General features: G+C 47.0%; 1 protein-coding gene across 1 annotated transcript in view; it reads right to left on the reverse strand.

The window, feature by feature from the left end:
• Positions 1–22991, reverse strand: part of LOC144734829 (BDNF/NT-3 growth factors receptor-like) — a 280911-nt gene that overhangs the window by 150356 nt on the left and 107564 nt on the right. The window contains exons 5-11 of the mRNA XM_078617227.1: positions 21423–21583; positions 19990–20132; positions 17267–17402; positions 4351–4662; positions 1681–1704; positions 1247–1302; positions 628–730 (exon numbers count right to left, since the gene is read on the reverse strand). Coding sequence (XP_078473353.1) covers positions 628–730; positions 1247–1302; positions 1681–1704; positions 4351–4662; positions 17267–17402; positions 19990–20132; positions 21423–21583 — 935 coding nt within the window. The remainder of the gene's footprint in view (positions 1–627; positions 731–1246; positions 1303–1680; positions 1705–4350; positions 4663–17266; positions 17403–19989; positions 20133–21422; positions 21584–22991) is intronic.

Below are 22991 nucleotides of genomic sequence, written 5' to 3' on the forward strand. Positions count from 1 at the left end.
ACACCCTACCACCGTTAAAAAGTTGGTTAAAATTTAAATATCGAGAAATATGAAGGTAATTAAAATGGGACATTCATAACACTGGTCAACACACTTTTTATGGCATAAGGTATTCCAACGGTTTTAAGGTAATTTTTGGGTGCTGATTCCAAATCTGGCATCAGTTTTTGTCTATAACATCAGGTTTTTGAGATTTAAAATATTGAATTTTCAATAAAAACTACAGAAGAAAAATATTAAATAAATGTGGATATCTACATAAAATTATATTATAAACACACTATCCTAAAAATACAGCACAATATTTTAACACTAAAGCAGCCACTGACTCGCAACAACTTGCAATCATAAGTGACAGAGTTAATTTCGGGTAAAATCAATGAAAATGGGGTATGCCGATAGCATAAAATGAGATGTGCTAGAGCAAATCTGAGATCAGATTTGGAATCAGCACCCTAAAATTAGTCTAAAACAGCTGCAAAAGTCCAGGCCAGAAATGTTTTTGTTGTTGTTGACCAGTGTAATTAATTAGGCACATTCCAGCAGGACCAAACAGGTTATCGTATATCAAGATTGCACAGTTCTGTGTGTGTTTATTTGTTTAATTCGTTGTTTTAAAAAATGTACCTTTCATTCCAAACTTGCTCCGCAGGTTGTACTTGTTGATGAGGACGAGAAGAGACGCCAAGAGAATGCACACAAACGCGGCGATGCTCACAGCGATGTACACCTGAAAGCCAAACAAAACAACTGTGAACATCATCATCATTGGCAGCAGAAAATCATCGTTATCAATAAGGGCCATTGAACAATACGTCACCTTAAATACAATGGATAATTTTTCTTTCATCGTGAAATCGCACATCCAGGTCATGTAACACCGTTAGTTCTTGCCCGCAAGTAGCACATGTATTTTGTTTTAAACGTGAGATGTAAATATCGGTGGTTGGTTGGTTGGGTAAGTTGCAGAGGTGGGACAAAGTCATTGTTATGCAAGTCCAAGTCGAGTCGCAAGTCATCAAATTCATGACTCGAGTCTGACTCGAGTCCAAGTCACATGACTCGAGTCCACATCTCATAGGTGGGACAAAGTCATTGTTATGCAAGTCCAAGTCGAGTCGCAAGTCATCAAATTCATGACTCGAGTCTGACTCGAGTCCAAGTCACATGACTCGAGTCCACACCTCTGGTAAGTTGGGTGCGAAATGTTAATTGGTCCAAATTTACGACCCATCTTGACACCTACCGCAAACGAATCCTCTCCGACACGCGATATTTCATTGTACGGTTGCGTGACATCCTCTGAAAGTAATACATAAAAGAGTACACAGCAGCAACATCAGCATGTATGCATCATAATGAATGTAGCCGTTGGGTCACTGTGTGTGTGTGAGCATATATATACACGCACATAAGGCTGTCACATTACACAAGATGTACACCGCGAGAGACTTTTGCACGGGTGACAAATGCACTTTGCCGTGTATTTGCTGCTAATTCAGAAGTATTGCCCGTGCTCTCATTTGCAATCAAACTGTGTGCGTAGCTGATTGGCTGTAAATACACAGACCCTGTGGTCGATGCGAAACAGTGTTTTTTGGTTTTACACGATGTCGAGTGAGGTTGAAACACGCCACAGGTTTAATGCGCTTAATGAGTGTGAACAGCTGAGGCGCTTACCGTAATAAGCATCTGGAAGAATATCTGTTAAATGAAAATGAATACAGTTTGTAAAGAAAAAAATGATGAATAAAGAATTTTTTTTTATTATAATTCCCTCGCTGAAACTTTTCAAACATTTTTTTTTTGTTTCAAAAAAAAAATTCACGCGTGAAGGAAAAGAAACTCCACGCGTGAAAGTCACTCGATGGAAATCCAGTTTACGAATCTTGCCATTCAAAAAGAAAAAGTAAAGACGTCTGCCAAAGAATGAAAATAAATGTGAACCGAGACCGAGCCACCCGCAGATTGCCGTTGCTTGAAGCAACTTGACTATGGCCAAGTTAGTTTACTGTCCACATCACACAGTTGGCGTTCACAAGCGAGCCAGTCATACGATAACTTTACACGTGGGTAGTAGGTTTTTACCCTTTAAACTAAAGGAGGTCTCATAGTGTGAATGCTTACCCTGAGCTCTCAATACTCTGATAGTGCGCTGTTTTTGAGTTGTACGCCTTTTGGCGTCATCTGGTCCAACACCAATGGCGACTAGGCTCTAAGGAAAGCTGTCTCGGGTGTGGTTATTGCAAACATGATGCCTTGTATAAAGGTGTCAGTTTTTGTACCAGTTTAAAGGGTAAAAACCTACTACTATATTTTGCCACTGGTAATGGAGGTCCTCATAGTTTACACGTGGGCTTTGACAACCAATATATTATTATTATTGTTATTTTGACTTAAAGCTTTCGTGACTGCAGGAATTCATATTCTAGGTTTTTCGGTAAAGGCACGTAGATAGGTTAAAAGAAAATAACAAAAAATAACAAAAAACTACGACGTTTCGATCGCAATACAAGCGCTTGTGTTGCGATTGAAACGTCGTAGTTTTTTGTTATTTTTTGTTATTTTCATTGAACCCATATACGTGACTTAACCTAAAGATCCAAGAATATGAATATTATTATTCATAATCAAATTCTTTTCGGTTTGGTCGTAATACAAATGTGTTTTTCGTCCACGTTCCTCCACCTGACGCAGTCAATGAATAAAAGTTGTCCCTCGAGCTCTGAGCTCCTGTTCACAACCCGACGATGCTGCGTCTGATCTCCATCGAAACATCATTCCCGTGTATAAATGTTGCGAGATTTGCTCGACAACGACCAGATTAACAACAACGACACATTGCAAAAGCAGCCATACATTTAGCCACGTTTTTGATGCACGTGACACGTTTATAAATGGGCTGTGTAAGGTGGAGGAGGGCTTACGACACACACTACGACACAATTTCTGGCCATTTAATATATATAAGGACCGCTGTTCTTTTTGTTTGAGACATTTAGCTCGACCGATCATATCCGGATTCGAGTTAACGACGTCCGTTTCGCACAGATGGCAGCGTCGTGTTCGAGGCTACGTGGATTATGAATTAAAGTTGAAAGCATTTATAAGCAAGAGCTCTGTTCATCCATCCTCGGGTGGACGGAGGATGTTGTGGGCAGGAGTGATGATAAGGGCGTTCAGGAGAAATTGGTTCGAACCGCAGCCGCACCTCCGATTGGCACGGTTGGTTACGTACGGCGCGAAAGAAGTTCAACATACGTATATACGCAACTGCACGAGATCGGCATTCCGTACCGCCAACAACCAAAAAATTTACTTCCCTGGACGAACCCACGTGCTTAGATTCAGTTTCTTTTGAAGTACCCTGCGAGCGAAGAAGCTCTTAAATCAAGTTTCATTAATAAAAAAAGACCGTTTCCGTGACAGACATGACACGTTATAGGCCAATAAATGAATAATACAAGTGAAATAAAAAAAAAGGTAAGAAATCATATAATTAAAAATGTAAAAGTTTTATTTAAAAAGTTTTAACCAATTAAGAATTTTAAAAAGGTTGTAAGGTTCGGCATAAGAAGTACGAGTGATAAAACACGCCGTTTTACAAGAAACACAAAATTTAAATCGTGGCTGGCAATCCATTTTGACACGTATGTATGCACGCACGTTGAACTTCTTTTGCACCGTACGTAGCCCCACCGCGCTAATCGGATGGTCGTGGGGAAGGACAACAACAACAACTCATCACGGAGAAGCGCACGATACACGCGAGAACGCTCGATTTCTCGTTGCGCGATCGCGGGTGTGCGACGCGCACGCACACACGCTGCGTCCGCGAAGGGCGCGTCGACAAGCAAACTCCGAACCTTACAGGCGCCACGGTCAGAGTCGAACCCACGAGCCTCCCGCCAGAGGTCGCATCCGGGTACCCGATATCCGTACCCTACCCGATACCCGGCTACCCGTACCCGGCCGGGTACAGGTACGGGTACCCGTTTGCGACCCTGGTGCGGCCGGGTACGGGTACGGGTAGGCCGTGAGTCACTGGTGAGTAACCGTTTGTCACTCATTTCGGGTAAGGTACGGGTACGGGTAGGGAACGGGTACCCGTACCCGGCCAGGTACGGGTACCCGTTTGCGACCCTGGTGCGGCTGGGTACGGATACGGGTAAGGAATCAAAACCCGTTTGCGACCTCTGCCTCCCGCACGCCGCGCGAGGGAAGTTAACATCTCGCCACCGTGGCGCCCATTTTTTTGCCGGAGCACGAGGTAGCCGGCGGTAAACGACAGCAATGGAAGTCTTTGCGGTGTGGGAGTTAGGCGTTCTCGAGGTACGCGCGCCCGCTCACCTGGGGCGTCCATGAAGTGAGCGTAGACGGTGCGCACGTCGCGGTCCAGCTCGTTGCTGATGACGAGCGTGTAGTTGCCGTTGTCGTGGTGCGACGCCAGGTCGAGGGTCAGGCAGCCGTGGATCTCGTCCGAGCGGCTCTCCTCGAACAGCGGCTTCTCCGTGTAGGTCGTGGCCACAAAGTCGGACTCGTTGAGGGGCTCGCCCTGGTACAGCCAGCTGAGCTTGGGCATGGGGTTGCCCCGCACCGAGAACGGGATGCACCAGGCGTGGTCCCTCTGGGGTGCGTGTAGCGCGAAAATGCGCGGCTTGTCTGCGCGGGAGAGCGGGCACGCGAGAGAGAGAGAGAGTGACAGTCATTAACTGGACGGTGTAGCGGTGGTGGCAACGGTGCTCGATTTGTTGTTGTTATATATACACCACGTAAGGCCCACTGAGCTGCGTAGCTCGTTTTTCAGAAGCAACTTGGCTGTCACAAATGATAGTCCAACGGAGTGGCCGATCATCACGTGGGAAATGTATAGCAGCCAAGTAGTCTGAACGCACAAAGTTGCTTCTAAATGTGGGTGGGGGAAAAAAACGGAGGACCTGGAGAAAAATGCACGCAACCATGGGGGGAGAGAGAGAGAGAGACAGAGACAAACCAACTTAAATATGCAGGCGTCTGGGTGGGAATGGAACCGACGACCTCCTGCCAATAGGCGAGGGAGTTCAAATCTCGCACGTCGTGGCGCCCAGTGGTAACGTTCGTACCTCAAGGCAAACAAAGAACAATGTATGTTGATCTTCTTTCGCACCGTGCGTAGCCAACCGTGCTAATCGGAGGTGTGCGGGGAAAGGACAACAAATTGACATTAAAAGCTGTTCTACAGAAGTGAGTTTTCAATCTGGACTCAAGGAGTGCACAGCCCCAGTGGCTTCCTCATATCGGACGGAAGAGCACAATGTATCTGGTATTGGTCCAAACATCCCAAGGATTTAAAAACATTGACTGCAAATTAATCTTCGGGATTAAAAACGGCGACATCGCACAACCACTACAAAAACTACAAACACGTGACTACAAAAGAGATTCAGTGAGGCTTTCCTGGGTTAATAAGCGTAATGCATATATTTTTAGATTGCAATACCACATACAACCCCGGTTTAATTTGTCCTCATTATACTTCTGAGCGACGGTGCATAGCAATATATGGTACAATAACGTAGGATTCTAATGGATAGGTGTACATTGTGCTCTCGTGGTAGTGCCTTACACCAATAATCACAACTCCAATCCAAGCCTAGCAGCATTCCGGACGATATTGAGTGAGAAATTAAGCCCTGAATGTACATTGCCAACCGAATGTGCAGCTTGTCTGCGCAAACAAAAATAACGTATCAAGGTTCCTGTGGACAGAAAGGTCTTTAAACCAGTTCTAATTCTCGCGTTTGATGGTGGCGACAATCTGGCCACGACGAGAGGGCTTCATCAAGATTTAGGTCTTGAGAGTCATTTCGATCGATTTCTGGCCCTTTAAAAAATACACTTATATAATAGCCCAGATATGTCCTTCTGTGACTGTGATTAACGCCCCCGGATTGGTTGAAGCGTGTCACGTGACTGCGGGCAAGCAGCCAACCAGAGGTGCGCTCCTCCAAAACATGTACGCCCCCGGATTGGTTGGAGTGCGTCACGTGACCGCGAGCGGCCCAATTCGTATTGTTGTGGTGAGAGGGAGAGCCGTGCTCTGTCCACTGCTGCCCTGAGGGAGATCCGTGCTCCGTCCATTACATTAGTACTCGAGTTTTTTTGGTGCTTAAATCCACTGCTGGATGAAGGCCCACCGCACGCTGTGCGAGTGGATCATAAGGATTTACTTGACCAGTCTGTTGGGGGCCGCCGTACGCTGTGGTTGTAGGGCGGTGCCGCAGGCTGTGGTTGTTGGGAGGTGCCGCAGGCTGTGGTTGTGCGGGGGCGCCGCAACAACCTAGTATATATATATAAGGGGCCTCTGTTGTTTTTCTTTGAGGCATTTAGCTCGACAGATCTTATCCGGATTCGAGTCAATGACGTCCAGATGGCAACGTGGACACACGTCACAATGGACATCGGCTACGCCACGGCCGAGCGCCTAGTAAAACGGGGCCACGCAGGCAAGCTGCACTTTAAATCCGTGCTTACAAAGTCGCCGAGGCGTGCGTGGTCACTTCAATTTCTGTTTCCGTCTGAAAGAAACGACAAGCCTAACTGTGTCCCGCGGTTGTAATATATTCCGTCTGCCTCTCGGCCTGCAAACTGCGTCAATGCTCTGGCAGACTGCGACGGGCTTCAGCTTTCCAAATGTCTGTGGACGTTTATCAGCAGAGAGTCTCAGTGCTTTGCCTGCTGCTCAAGGTTGTTTAGAGCCCTGCAAGAGCCAGCAGTTGGGATTTGTTCTATCCTGTGATGGGGTGGGGAGGGGAGTCATTCGCAGGACAGGCACGGTTGGCTTTCCCAACAAAGTGGAACTTGTTTAATTTAACACGTAGGCTTTCGCGACCAATATTATTCATAATACAGATCGCGTTATTTATAAATGTGTCGTAACCCTCCACCGCTACTGTTTGGCCGTGTCGGGTGGTGGAGGGTTACAACACATTTATAAATAACGCGATCTGACCCCAAAAAAAAAACTATATTATGGAACTTCTTCTTGGTTCTTTCGGTAAAGTCACGTGACTTTACCGAAAGAACCAAGAAGATGAATCCTTGCAGTCACGAAAGCTTTAAATCGAAATTATGGAACTTGTTTATCCAACCCTGGAGAGATGATGGGCTGAGTCAACCCCCTCGGCCAGGAGTTGAACTCGCAACCTTACAACTGCGAGCCGCTCGCTCTGCCTATGGGGCACTTGGCTGGAGGCTATAACCGTCACGTATGCTCGTGTTTGACAAAAACGTACAATGCTTTATTACGTTGTTATTTTTTTTTCTGACTGCAGGGTGGATTTTAGTTTTGGTAGTGCTTGGTTAAACAAATAAATGTTTATTAAATGGCCACTTTGAAAAGGAGAGGCTTTGCCAGTTGGCGTTTTAAAATATGAGGGGGTCCTGTCAAAAACTATATTATGGCAAATTCATCATAATCAGCAGCAGCAACAGCCATTATTTATCTACCGTTGGATACCGCGATGTAGTAATGGACTAAGCAACCCTCACATACACCGATTTCATTGCTCCATCTCCTCCGTAGACATCCTTGGCTCCTCCTTACAGAAGAAAATTTGCTGGTCATTTTAACCAGATCAAAAAAATCAATTGAAATATTTTTTGTTCTATTTGTATAACTCATCTAATTTGAGATGTTCACTTTGGGGCTTTATTATAGAAAGGTAAATGGACTGTGTTTCTTCACGAATGCCCACCTTGGACCCTCTACATATACATTTCATTCCTTAGCTGCCTATTGAATCAGAATCTTTATTTAGACTAGAGGAATCCACTGAGCAACGTAGCTCTTTTTCAAAGATACTGAGCCTCGAAGGCCTCCGTTTACAAGCAATACACGGACACACACACACACACATCCACTAATAAATGGGCCAAACTTAATTACAGACAGGGTGTTCGAAAGTAGCGGTTTCTTTTCAGAAACATGGCCATATAAAAAAAAACACAGACGGGAATGAAAAGATAACATTTCGCATCGTGCGGCAACGCACTCCGTGACAATGCCCCCGATGGAGGTCTCCGAATTATGGAATGAGGCGTTCTGGCTCCTCCTGCAAACAATGATGCCCTCCATAAATAAATCAGAACCGCAGCGCAGCGGCGCGTTCAGCGCCCGTCGTCGCGCGTGGAATGTAAATTCTTCGAGCACTGCCGCTCTTTCACACCCAACGTTCATCGGCACCCTTCTCTCGCTCTCCGCTCTCTCGCTCTCTCGCTCTCTCTGCCACTCTCTCTCTTTTTTAATTATTTATTTATTATTATTTTACGATAAGTGGAAACAATACGATGCTCGGTGTATTCGGCACTTTGCTTCGTTCATGATTTCGTAATTTTTTTAAAATAACTTTGCTTTATGTAAACCCCCACCTCTCGCTCACTCTCTCGCTCACTCTCTCTGCTCACTCTCTCCACTCTCTCTCCGCTCGCTCTCGCTCTCTCTCCACTCTCTCACTCAGCTCGCCCCCTCCCTTTGATTTCGCTCTCTCCACTTTCGTTCCCTCTCCGCTCTCTTTCCCTGCTCGTCCTCGTTTCATTCTCTCTCTCAGCTCTTTCTCTGCTTTCTCTCTCTCTCTCGCCTGCCGCCCTTTCCTCTCGTAAACCATGGTGCGTCCTCCTCTCTGTCGGGGCCTCGAATTCTCCGGTAAACCCTCCACCCGCTGCCCTGCGTTGCCAACCAACCCCCGTGGGGCGTTCCTGCGAGAGCGGAAACGTTTTAAGAATTCTCGCCGCGCGGACCGTGGGGCCCAGCTTGGCCAGACCGCTACAGCAGGTGCTGGGTCCAGAGCGGCGTTGTGCAAAAAAATAAAATGCGAGCGCGAGCCCACAGATTTTTGCTCGTGAAGAAATTGCGCCGCCAAATGATAAGTACGTGAACTTCCTTCACACCCTACGTAGCCATCCATGCTCATCAGAAGGGCGAGAGAGAGGACAACAAACTGAACGCAAACACCGGCTCTCAAGAAATATGATAAATTAAGGGCGAGCATAATGCGATTGGCGTGCTTTCGCGACTAATAGTATCCAAAAGAGGGTATTTTTTTGTTAGATCGCGTAAATACAAATGCGTCGTTAAACTCGCCACCACCAGACACAGCCAATAAGTAAGGTTTGTCACGTAAACAGAACATGCCAATTAATTGCTGCTTCAGCACACTGGTGTGTTGGAGAGTAAACCCACAAGATAGTAAATGTTGTGGGTTTACTCTGTTGACGTGACAACCCTTACTAATTGGTTGTGCCCGGTGGTGGCGGGTTGAACGGCACATTTATATTTACGCAATCTAACGCAAAAAAAACCCCGTTATGTGCTGCCATAACGCAAGTTGAGTACGTCGGACAATTTGAATATCATCATCTAGTGTTCATACCCGAATACGTCCCATCGGAGTACGTGCAACAACGTCCGTGAATTCACGGCGCCGTAAACGACACTCCACTGCGTGTAAATCGTACTCCTAAAGCCAGGGTTGTGTATCGTCGTCATCAGCCATGGTCAATCCACTGCCTGATCCAAGCCCACCGACCCCCTCTCTCACCCCTGAGCCGTCACCATCTCTCGCACGACCCCGGATGTAACAACTCTCCCAGCACCTGCACGTGCGTTTTATCGCTCCATCTGCACGCCGGTCATCCTCTGGGACGTGTTCCTTCCATCAGCTGCCCCTTCCGCCATCGTCGTCGTCATCATCATTATCATTGCTGGTCATCAACGAGACGGTATATTGTATTTAAAACGTCTAATTGAGTCTCTTCCTTTGGTTGTTCTTTCATGCAAACTGCATCCCTTTATTTTCGGCAGTCGTGCTGCAGATACAGGAAAGCGATATGCTTAGTTATACGGGGTGGGGGGGTGGGGGGGGGGGGACCGGGGGGGGGCGGAGGGGAAGCTCATTCTAAACCCATATCACTAATTCAGGGCATTCTAACAACATTTGAGCAGCACACCTCATTATATGAGCGATGAATCCTCCAGGCAGGGCGAAGTAAAAATAAAATAAAACTCGTAAAACCCAGACATCTATTTGAGCATTCTGGCCACAGCCTCGTGGCGCCGGTCTTTTCATTACCATGCAAATGATACAATGCCTTGACACGAAGTGAGAGAAAGAGAAACTTGGACATAATTCACTCGCGATAGGTACCGGGGAATTATTATATATGTTTATCAGTGAGACAGCTAAAACACACATACATATTCTCACACGAAATAGGGGGTTGGAATTTTCCCATTACCTCCCATAGCTAAAAAAAACAACTATACAATGCGGAACCGGTACTGGCCAAACGTCCTAATATTGAAAGATCTCCTGCAAATTGCTGCATAGGGCTCATTCATTAATTAATTGCGCAATAAGTCAACGGAGGACCGTTGGTTGGCTACGCGCAGGTGCGGAAGCAGTTCAACGTCGCACCTACGTAAAGCACAGTACGCGCAGTCCGACCCAGGCCCAACTTTGAGACTTAAAAGTTCAGTGCGGCCTACGGTTTGCGAACGCGACCGCTCTGCATCGCCAAAGGAGAGAGAGAGCCACGCGGGCTTAATGTGCGCGCGTTCCGTAACGACTGTGCCGCGTGACGAGGGGGGCCGTGGGAGTCGCGACGGGGCCACGGGGGGGGGGCGTCACAATCGACGTCGACGGTGACACGCGACGAAGTCATCCGAAACGCAGGTTGCAGAAATTGTAAGGGAGGAAAAAAAGAAGAAAAATTTAGGGGGGGGGGGGAAAGGAAAAAAGAAGGGGGGAAAAGTCGGCGAGGAAGGAAAAAAGAAAGAAAAAAAGAAAGGAAAAATAAAAAAGGAACAAAAGAAGGGGGAAAAGTCGGTGAGGAAGGAAAAAAGAAGGAAAAAAAGAAAGGAAAAATAAAAAAGGAACAAAAGAAGGGGGATAAGTAGGAGAACAAGTAGGGAAAAATGAAGGAAATTTTTAAAGTGAAAATAAAAAGGAAAAATGTAAGGAAAAATGCTCTCAAGGCAGCGGGTGAGCGACCAAGCAGCCAGAGGATGGAGGAGAGGAGGCGGTAATGAGAGGGACATGGCCAGGGAGGGTGAGCAAGAGGGCGCAGGGAGCTTGACGCCTCTCCAGTGTGGAGCGTGGGCGATGTGCGGGCGCCCTTCGTCAATCCACCGCTGGACAAAGGCCGCGGCGAGGTGTGTTCCTCGCGGGGACTTTGTTTGACGGCTCGGTTGGCGTGCCGGTTGGTGAAGGTGAGCAGCGTAGAATCAAGAAATGAAATTCAGAAATATCGGACGATAACTGGGTGCACTGCCCGCACCACCCGCCCCCCGGCAGCACCCGCTCGTGCACAGCGATCGCCCATGCCAGGCACTCTCCAGCCTCAACGCTTGCTTAGCTTGGCAAGAGCCGGCCAGACCTGCGCCAATTCGTGGTGGGCGTGGTCATGGGCGTGTCGCTTCGTGAGAATGAATGCACTTGCAAAGAGTAAGCATTTAATAAGGAGCGAGGTAGTTATCGTCCTCATTCATCATTTAATTAAAGAAAAGCATTTTCGCGCGTCCGCATGAATTATTGAACGCCTTTGTCTGTCGTTCGCTATTAAGATGAGAGCCTTGCCCGTGTGTGTCCAGAGCGCGGTTGACATCCCCACGGCAGAATCCCGCCTCCTCGTTCATTATCGATCAATCAATCTTTATATTAGGCGCCACTATCGCCCTCGATAAAGTGGACATCAGTGCATATTACAGCGGGATGGGGACGGTACGGGGGCGGGGGGAGGGGGCGCGGGGGGGTCATGGAGCAACAGGAATGAAAAGAGAAACCCATCACGACGTCAGCGGCTGACACCGACTGAGCAAAGGTAAAAGTGCGACCATGCGCAGGACGAAGCAAAAAAAAAGATTTAACTACACTTATTTGACAGACAACTATTATAGGTTATTGATAGACAGCCAGGCTTGTTTTACCATGTTTAGCTGTTTTCTCCTTTTCACACTATTGTTAGCCTCACCTTACCATATGAATAAAAAAGTGTGCCATACTTGGCCCTTCCCCCCTCTTCAACCATTATATATACGGAGTGGTAGCTCTTGCAATCTCTCATTTACTTGATACAGCTGTCGTGGCTGTGACGGTTCCACCTGAAGACGGAAGCTTGTGTTGCCTCCGAAACGTCGTGATTTTTATTTTATTTTACTTTTATTAATTTTAATGTTTTACCTACGTGACTTTACCGAAAAAACCTAAGAATATGAATCCTTGCAGTCACGAAAGCTTCAAATCTAGAACGAAGCGCAACCATTGCACTCAAATGCCATTTTTTGAAGGGCGCTCACAAATATGAAGAACGTATGCCGGAATCGACGGGCAAAAAGCAAAAGTAAACGAAAAAGTAACAACGACGGCAACAACAACTAAAATATTGAAAGCAGAGCGGGGAGTCGGAGGGAATAACTAACCACTCCTCTCCAGTACCCGCAGGATCACGCAACAGCGATGCTGTGTTGACGTGCATCCGAGACTCCGTGTATCGGAGACTCCGTGTTTCCTAAGAGCGTTTCAGGTGGCAGGCCAAGCACGTTTAGGGGCACGCAGCAGCTGCTGCTCGACTCCAATCAATTCACAAACGTGGGAGGGCCACTCTTTGTTTTCGTTTTTGATGTGGGCCAATATTCACGACGACTGGAGTGTGGTAGCGGCTCGCCACGTTTCAAGGGGTTCGTTTAAAGTGTGCACCGTGTGGCTGGCGGCCAAATAATACTGTTTGGTTCTCTTTCCATTGACCGACTCGTGTAGTTTCAGTACGTTCTTTGTGTACGTGCTGTGGTGACAACAACGGCACAGCGGTGGTTTGTTTTGCCGAGGTTTGCGGGTTCCATTCCGGCGTGCTTGCCCTGGTTGTTACCGTGGTTTGTCTTCTTGGTTCTTTCGGTAAAGTCACGTAGAAGGGAAATAATAAAATAATAAAAATAAAACATAATAAAATAATTCTCACGACGTTGCTGTCTTCCCGACAGACCTGTTCTTCACCTGAGGACGGCTGCTTGCGTTGTGGCCGAAACGTCGTGAGAATTATTTTATTATGTTTTATTTTTATTATTTTATTATTTCCCTTCTACGTGACTTTACCGAAAGAACCAAGAAGATGAATCCCTGCAGTCACGAAAGCTTTAAATCGAAATTTAACCGTGGTTTGCGTTAACCGCAAAAAATGTCACTGCGTGCAGCCCCGCTCCATGGTGAACGTCGATCCGTTGTTTGCCGGCTTCACTCTTCAAATTCCCCCCAAAATTTGAAGAGTTACCCGAATATCTATACGAAAATGTTTTGTTGTTGTTGTTGTTGCCAGTATCAACAAAAATTATTGTTTCTGGCAAAAAATAACAGGAGGTGTTAGTATGTTCAAAGACCAAATAGATACCTTTTGCAAGGTATCAAGTCTGCCACAAATACGTGTGGTTAATGTAGACTTTTATGCCTTGCAAAAAGTTATCTATTTGGTTCTACTATGAGATCTCTTTTACCAGTGGCAAAATATAGTAGTAGGTTTTAACCCTTTTAAACTGGTACAAAACTGCCTTGAATAAAGGTGTCAGTTTTGTACCAGTTTAAAAGGGTAAAAACCTACTACTATTTGGTTCTAGATTTGAAGCTATAGTGATTGCAAGGATTCATACTCTAAGGTTTTTTCGGTAGAGTCACGTAGGTAAAAAAAATAATAAAAAAATTAATGAAAGTAATAATAGAAATATTATTTTATTTTATTTAGAAATATTATTTTATATTATATTATTTTATTTATATTATTACTTTTATTAATTTAAATTTTATTTTTTTACCTACGTGACTCTACCGAAAAAACCTAAGAGTATCTATTTGGTGTTCGATCATCTTAACACCTCCTGTTTTAATGGCAGAAAGGGCAAAACCTATTCTTATTTGCCCGAATATTACTCAATTGGGATTATACACAAACAGCAGCGGTGATCGCCCCCTACTGGCAGACTAATGCACAGGGACAGCTCACACTGAGGGTGCCCCTCGACTAGAAAATTCCGTCACAGTTCCGTCACAGTTCCTATGATCACTGTTTCATTGGTTTTATTTTGGTGATTTCGAAAAGTGTATTGGTTTGGCCATGTTTGTGTTGTTGTAGTACAGAGTTAGACTGATGGCCTTAATCTAAGTTGTCTTGTGGTTGTTGTTGGTTGTTTGACTTGCATCCCAATGGGATTTTTGCACACAGCGTTGGTGTACGGTGTTTTTTTCTGCAATATGTTGCTGTCTTTTCTTGGATTTTCTGTTTGCACTCAGTCACATATTCACTTTAAGATGTTTTTTTGTTCATGTTTTTGTTTTTTGTTTGTTGCGGTTGCACCCGATTCAAGAGCCGAATGGCTCACAGGGCTATACCTAATAAATTTACTTGAACTTGAACTAGACCACACAGCAGCGGGGATCGCCCATACTGGCAGACTAATGCACAGGGACAGCTGACACTGGGGGTGCCCCTAGACTAGACCACACAGCAGCGGTGATCGCCCCCTACTGGCAGACTAATGCCCGCTTGCAGGCCAGCTGCTAAGACATCTTGTGCCACATCAAAAACAAATCATTGTTGTTATTTTTTCTCACCAAAAAGACATCATCTTAGAGGCTGTTTACAATTTTCTGCAGATATGTTTTCTTCAACCAGACAGGAATCGATTAAAATCATAGTAAAGACGAGAGAAGCCTTAAATTTTGATGTAAAGCTTTCGTGACTGCAGGGATTCATATTCTTGGTTCTTTCGGTAAAGTCACGTAGAAGGGAAATAATAAAATAATAAAAATATTAAACAATAAAAATTCTCACGACGTTTCGACTGCAACATAAGCAATCATCATCAAGGTGTGAAATCCACGGCAAGAAAAACATTTTATAATTTCCTTTCTACAGAAAGAAAATGTATTGCTGTGGATTTCACACCTGATGATGATTGCTTGTGTTGCAGTCGAAACGTCGTGATAATTTGTATTGGTTTTTTTTCCCTTCTACGTGACTTTACCGAAAGAACCAAGAATATGAGAGAAGCCTTGTCAAAGGATGTGATTACAAAAAAAAGTTATGGTTTCAGTATTCATCGACATGTCTAATAATTTAGATTATTTTGGCTGATGATTCACGGAATCAATTTCGCGTGTATGTACAAATATATTTGTTGTGTTCTTTGGTTCTTTTCGGTTAAGTCACGTCTAAAAATAAAATAATAAATTAAAATAAAATAACATATTGCGACGTTTCGATTGCAACACAAGCAATCATCATCAGGCATAAAAGAAATAGCAACAAAAATCTAACTAGAAAATGATACGCCGTCGTTACAGTTACGCCAATGGCTCGGACAGAAATGTGCGAGCGAGACGAAAATGAAAAATAAACGGGACACAAACTGGCCGGCCAAAAAAAGATACAAAACCAATATCGATTATTTAATCAAATCACACGGCCCCACGGAGTCGTGACAAATTAATCGCATCGCCGGAATCGGAGGAGTGGGGATGAATTGTTATAACCCCGCCGAAAAAAAACCCAGCAGACTCGTTTTCGAGCAACAAAAGTGTCTCCTGGAACTGAGTTACAGGCCATTAATCTTGAAAGAGTGACCTTAAGCTTTGTAGGGAGTAATCAATAGTGTCGTTGTGGAGAACGCTGCATATGTAACAAAATAAGCGGGCAATGCACCTCCTTCCCATAATTGTATCTACGCACTAATTTTTTTTAATTATTATTAATGTACATTATACTTTTTACGCGAACTAGGACCCACATCTAACATAGAAAGTGTGTTGCCTATATACAAAGACAAAGATTCCCCGTATAGCCTCAACAGACTGTTGGGGCAAGTGCTGTTAGCGAGCACCTATAAAGACCGGCATGGCACACGAGGGGGTGGGTGGCCAGCACCACCGCCGTTGTCTCCCGAGTGGCGATGTTTACAGACCGTACCAGGTACTCATTTGAGGCTGAGTCGACCTAGGGGAGGCCCAGGACTGGTTCAGATAATCGTCCCTGGTGTTGGCCGTGAGCTGGATTTGATCTCGAGTAATTGGACTCGTAGCACAGCGCGCTAACCGATACACCACCACTCCCCAGCCGATATATATATTACAGTTCGCCAGCATTTGTTTAAGCAAGCCTCATGAGACACTGAATGTAAAAACCGGTCTAGAGTTGCTTGTATTAAACCAATGCTTCTGAAATAATATAAAAAATATTGCGTATGGCCGTGCGGCCGATGGAATTATTATCTTGTTATTCGCGTGGCATACGTTCCACAGATGCTCATGGATTGCAAATTTCGCGGATTAATTATCTTTTGTTTGGAATTGCATTAAATAAATACGTAAATAAGCTATTAAATACGTGAAGATAATCCCATGACTTTATATTATCACTTAATCTCATCACTTTCTCCCATTACATTCTCTTTCATCACTTTATCTCATCACTTGATCTCTCATCCTTTCATCCATCACTTTCTCTGTCTCTCTCTCGATGCAATCGTGTAAAGTTCCAGGTGCGATTGACAGATAGCCACGATCGCGGAGAGCAAGTTTGTGAATAACAAGGAAATACGTCAAGAAGCAAAAAAAATCACGCAAACTCCGGTCGTCCTCTCAGCAGCGTTTCGCTAACCACCGAACAAAGACGGTGACCACATCGCGCGCTTTCAGATGCGCTTCTGCGGTAGTCTGGAACGCTCTTCCTTCCGATATCAGGAAGACACTGGAGCTGTGCATTGCGAAGAACGAATTTCTTTAGAACTGCTTGTTGTTGTGTTTAGATTGTTGTCCTTCCCCCGCACCTCCGATTAGCACGGTGGTGATGCTGGGTGCGAAACATTTTCAACATGCATACATACATACATGTTAGAGCCATGATTAGGGCTCTAACCCAGTTCACTAAGTAAATAGCGAGCGAGCTAAACACTACACTAACAGCTTGCAAAAAAGTAGTACATATGCTGATCCAAATATCTCTGATATTCGTTTGTCGTTTTATGCCAGGGCATTATAAAAAATGCTGCCCGCATGTTCAGAACCACCGTTAAATCGTACACTTTGATTTCATATCGTGTCAAAATACAAAGGTATCTCAAAACTTAGATATATTTTTTCATGTAGGAGAGACGGGTGGGCATATTGTCTGCTCCATCATTCATCGAGTGCTGATGTAGAAGCGGGCTGTCCGCACGCTGCCCATCGTGCACCCGGGGGATACGTACATTGCACGTTGAGGTACACAGAGGCCTGGGTCTGTCCCACGATGTTCTCCGCAACGCACGACACGATCTTGTCGTTGTCCTCCCACGAGATGTTGAAGAGGCGCAGGGCAGTCACCGACTCTGACAACAAGTCGACCTGGGGCGACAAACGGGGGGCCACGCAATGTGAACACACGCACGCTCCAAGCTTCACGAGTCACCGCATGTACGATGAACTTCTTTCACACCGTACGTAGCCAAATGTGCTCATCGGAGGTGCGGGGGGAAAGGATTGTTGGCAGGACGTGATGGGCACGGGCACCCGCAATCCTTCCCCCGCATCTCCGATCAGCACGGTTGGCTACATACGGTGCGAAAGAAGTTCAGTGCGTCCGTACATACACGTACGTGAAGTCCGCCGAATGCGTTGGTCAATATCTTGTCTGTGGCTGACACGCGATACGCGTGCAGGATGGGCGTGCAGCGTGTGTAGGAGTGGCGGCGCAGTGGAGTGGAGCGCCGCGCTATGAACCCGGTGACCTGAGTTTGGTGTCTATGCCATAGCTAACATCGGTGGGGGAGTGGTACCTGAATTTCCCTCCCAACACCCCACCCAACCCCATTACGCCACCTTCATCGAACCGCGCACTGGCCACCGTCGTCGGTGAACTATGGTCAGACGACTCTCATGACTCATGGCATGGGGAGGGCCTTGTAATTTTTTGCCATACGTAGCCAATCATCCTAACGGGAGGTTGCGGGCGGAAGGACAACAAACTAAAAACTAAACAATCATCCAACAGTGGCTTGACAACAGGCGATACAATGTTATTTTAAAAAAAAACTCTCTCGACTCAAAAAGGTACGTTAATAACCAAGGTAAGGAACAGAGAGGTCACGGCTCAGATAATGGATCCACTCATAAGGATAACATGCGTGCACAACAGAGCCCACGTGGGCGAAAAAAAAACGAAAACGTGAATCCCAGCCACGCTTCGCGCTTCAAGATGACCCCTTCATCTGGAGACGTGGTCACGTTTTCGCCGCCGCTGCGTTCGCTGGGGGTAGTGTTGTCTTCTGTTCATTATTTCATTTCTGAATGCGCACGGAACGCTGTTGCAGCAACGCGCAAGATCTACCGCACTTTAAGGTGTCCGCCAACCCTCCCCCCTCACCACCCAAACAAAAAAAGAAATGCGTTTTATTTTCTTGTTTTCAGTTTCGCCAAAGTAGAGTGGTTTCCCACACCCTCCCTCTATCTCGCCCGAGCTTTTAACTTCCCCAATATATGTCCGTGATCGTGCACGACCATTGTAATTTTCACAACGGCACAAAGGATGCCCCTATTGGACTCTACCCCCCCCGTCCCCCCGCGCTCCCCACACTTATTTCCACAACAACTCAACCCCCGCAGTGGAGCATGACTCCGATGCATTCAGTTGACCATTTCGTGTTGGCTTCAAAACAGAATGAAGAAAAAAAGCACACACAACGTCGCATTAAGTCTCTTTCTTTTACTGGTAGGAACCTCCTGGTTACACCAGCCCACATGGGATTATTGTGTCCGTCTGTCCATGGTGCAGGGAGGGGCTGGGTGGGGATGGGGGGGCTGGGTGGGGAGGGTAGGGTGGGGCGGGGCTGGGTGGGGAAGGTGGGGCTGGATGGGGAGGGGAGGGTGGGGAAGGGCTGGGTGGGGAGGGTGGGGAGGGGCTGGGTGGGGAGGGTGGGGAGGGGCTGGGTGGGGAAGGTGGGGCTGGGTGGGGGAGTGGGAGGGGTGAGGCTGGGTGGGGAGGGGCTGGTCACCCCGTGGTGCCCTTATAAAACTCAACGTTTAACCTACTCACGCCGGCTTGTGCCCGCCCTCACAGTCGGGCATATTTGCGGAATACACCACGCCCTGGCCGTTGACCCTGGCCATTGACCGAGCAAACCAACGTTCCTACCAGCTCCCTCCGCAAGCAGGAATGGGTTTTCCCTTTTTAGGGCGTTCTCGCGCGTGCGTGCGCTCGGTGTGTGTGCGCGTGAATACAATTACAGAACACTCAGGCTCAGGAAAAGTTATAATTATTTTAAAAAATCATAATTTAATTGTACGTATATAGATATTCAATTATAATTAAATTATATTATACATCATAATCATACTCACATTATAATTACCGTATCATTATCAAAATGAACACTTAGGAAAATTAACAGTTAGGAAATTTTACATTTAGGAAAATTATAGAACACTTAGGCTTGCTCGAACGTTGGAGCACATTTTTACTTAATAAAAAAATTATATACACGCGTAACATTTTTAGTCAAATCGAAAAAAAATGTTTTCCCTCTTCCCGAATTCGTTTCAAACGTCGTTGTCTTGTGGTTGTTGTTGTTTGACTTGCATCCCACTGGGATATTTGCACAGGGTTGGTGTACGGTGATTTTTTCGGCAATATTTTGCTGTCTTTTCTTGGATTTTCTGTTTGCACATAGTCACTTTAAGATGTTTTCTTGTTCATCTTTTGTTTTTTGTTTGTTGCGGTTGCACCCGATTCAAGAGCCGAATGGCTCACAGGGCTATACCTAATAAATGAACTTTGAACTTTGCTTATCAGCGCCGTTGGCATGATAATCCGTTCGGAAATCTTGCCGAGCGGTGGAATCTCCGAAGCATGTCAGAGATTGGCCTGGCGATAGATTTCTTTTTTTAGTCCATCACAAGACTCCGAAATAAAATCTTTCAGGTGGAAGCAATTTACCTGCGGCACCTGCGCGGAAGAGATGTCCAGAGTGTCCCAGCTGACGACGGGAGCCGGGTGTCCCGACACGTTGCACGTGACCGACACGGCGTCGCCCTCCCGCGCCACCACCGTCTCTCGGTCCAACTTCACCTCCGGCAGTTCTGGAATCGAGCGCCGCCCGTTAAATACGCCGGCGGACAAAGGAAGCCGACGGGGCCCCGACTCCGATCTCCCCGATGGTAGACTGATGTCGACCGCGGCGAGCGAGTGATAATTCGAATCGGTCCCCGGGCGGGCCTTCCCCTAGTGCGACCGAGCCTTGAAAAGGGGGTACCCGACGCAGCGTGAAAATATCGCAACTCGGTGTGGCAAAAGTGGCCGGGCGTGCGGTGTTGTTATCATCACGCCAGCATCGGCAGGCCACTCTCACTAACCGCACTTGGCCCAGCAGTCTATGGAGGCTATCCAGCAGACCTTTGCCTATGGCAGCCCGACGCGTTGTACAGCTCGTGCCTGGTGCTGTCCCGGCGCGGCGCCCGACGTTTCGTTCCACGCGCCCCGGGAGCTTCTTCAGGAGGTCGGCGCGTGGAGCGGAACGTCGGACCCTCGTGGCGACGAGCGCGCGGGCACAACCCAGAGGGCACGCCGAAGGGCGGCAGAGTTGTGACGCCAGCCTAGCGGGGGGTGTTGCGTTTTTTGGTGGATTTTTCTCAAATGTTTCAGATTTGCTCGCCTGCTGGCTATCAGATGCATTGGGTGTCACTTTCGGGAAGGTCAACTGAAGGGGTGGACATCACCTAAGCTCGTGGCGCTTGCATGAACGAGACTGTGACTTTGAATCTCATTCCACTTCTTCTTCCAACAGCAGGCCGGGGCTGTGTGTACGCACGCCTGGCACGCTTGACCGCTTGTAAGTTCATGCGCGCGCGTGTGTGCGTGTGCAATCTGGCTTGTGTGTGTACCAGCAAATACAAAGGCAGATCCCTCCTCGTAGCCCCAAAAACTGTTGGGGCGAATGCTGTTAGCGAGCACCTATGAGTGCCGCTTACGGTGGATGACGGAGGCGGTGCCGCTACGAACCGATTCCTGCTCATGGCCACCACCGGTGACGATGATCTGAGCCGGTCTTGGGCCTCCCCTAGGTCGACTCAGCCTCAAATGAGTACCAGATTCGGTGTATAAACATGCCCACTGGGCAGACAAAGGCAACCGGGCATGGTGCTGGCCACCCACCGGCCTTCATAGGCGCTACTCGCTAACAGCACGGACGGAAGAACGTTCCAGACGGCCACAGAACGCACGTCTAAAAAAAGCGCGTGGCGTGGCCAAACAACGACAAAAATTAAATAACCACTACACGCCGAGCCTAGTAGGGCCCCCCTCCTTCCCCCTCCCTCCGTTCACCGCCCCCCCCCCCACCGCCGCGACGTAACGAGCCGGCCCTGTCTCACGGCAGTAGGAGATCTGCATGTCGACGAGGCGGACGGTGATGTTGCGGTCGGGCGCCCAGCACGTGAGTCGTTGGCGCGCCAGGCCGGCCCTGTTTGCCCTCTGCATGTGCTGCAGCCAGCGCAGGGCGCACGAGCACTGGAAGGGGTTCCCCGTCAGCACCCTGCAACAACGCGGCACACCAGCAACAGCAACGAGCGACAGACAAACAAAAAAAGGAAAAGTGGTTAAGAGATAGTCACTTTAGCCCACTTCAGCAATTGTTTCTTGCTGTGGTTGTCCCACCTGATGACGGACGCTTGTGTTGCGCCCGAAACGTCGTGATTTGTTATTTTTATTTTTTATTATTATTTCAATCATTTTATTACTTGTTTTTATTATTTATTTTTACCTACGTGACTTTACCGAAAAAACCTAAGAGTATGAATCCTTGCAGTCACGAAAGCTTCAAATCTAGAATTAAGAGATACTCCTTCTTGGTTCTTTCGGTAAAGTCACGTAGAAGGGAAATAATAAAAATAAAACATAATAAAATAATTCTCACGACGTTTCGGCCACAACGCAAGCAGCCGTCCTCAGGTGAAGACCAGGTCTGTCGGGCAGACAGCGTCTGAATGAAACATCCCAGGATTGGAGCGTATATTTAAGCTTAGAGTCGCGGCACGTCGAAACGTCGTGAGAATTATTTTATTATGTTTTTTTTTTCCCTTCTACGTGACTTTACCGAAAGAACCAAGAAGATGAATCCCTGCAGTCACGAAAGCTTCAAATCTAGAATGAAGAGATACTCGTTCAGGTTTCAGACGTCGCTCGACACCAATGTTGTCCATGTCCGGGAGTCGAACCGAGGTCGCCGGGTTGATGGCGCGGGGGCAACTAACCACTGCCCCACCGCTGCTCCCACAGTAACAAAGACAAAGATCCCCCCCCGTGTAGCCTTTCACAGACTGTTGGGGCAAGTGCTGTTCGCGAACCGCCCATGAAGCGGTGGGAGGCCAACACCATTGCTGGCCGCCTTTGTCTCCCCAGTACACAGCGCACCAATGTACACAATTCGAGGCCGAGCCTGGGGCATGTCCCCGGAAACCTGTTCACATATTCGCTGCCGCTGTCGTTGATCGTGTGCGGGAATCGATCTTGGCTCGACCGGGGTTCGGAGCGCAGCCTTAATATAGGTTGTCTTATGGTTGTTGTTGTTGTTGTTGTTTGACTTGTATCCCACTGGGATTTTTGTACACAGCGTTGGTGTACGGTGTTTTTTTCTGCAATATTTTGCTGTCTTTTCTTGGATTTTCTGTTTGCACTTAGTCACATATTCACTTTAAGATGTTTTTTGTTCATGTTTTTGTTTTTTGTTTGTTGCGGTTGCACCCGATTCAAGAGCCGGCTCACAGGGCCATACCTAAAAAATGAACTTGAACTTGAACTGGTTGTCGCGGCTGAGCGGACTTCGGGTGGGCAGAAAACATTCCTGATACCGGCACACCGCTCTGCTGCCCTACGCCGAGTGGATTTCAAACGCAGGCGAGGGCTACAAAGGTAGGTGGGCGAGTAGTGAAACGTTAATGGTA

Source organism: Lampetra planeri, chromosome 53 (assembly GCF_965212315.1).
Source record: "Lampetra planeri chromosome 53, kcLamPlan1.2.h2, whole genome shotgun sequence".
NCBI classification, from domain to species: Eukaryota; Metazoa; Chordata; class Hyperoartia; order Petromyzontiformes; family Petromyzontidae; genus Lampetra; species Lampetra planeri.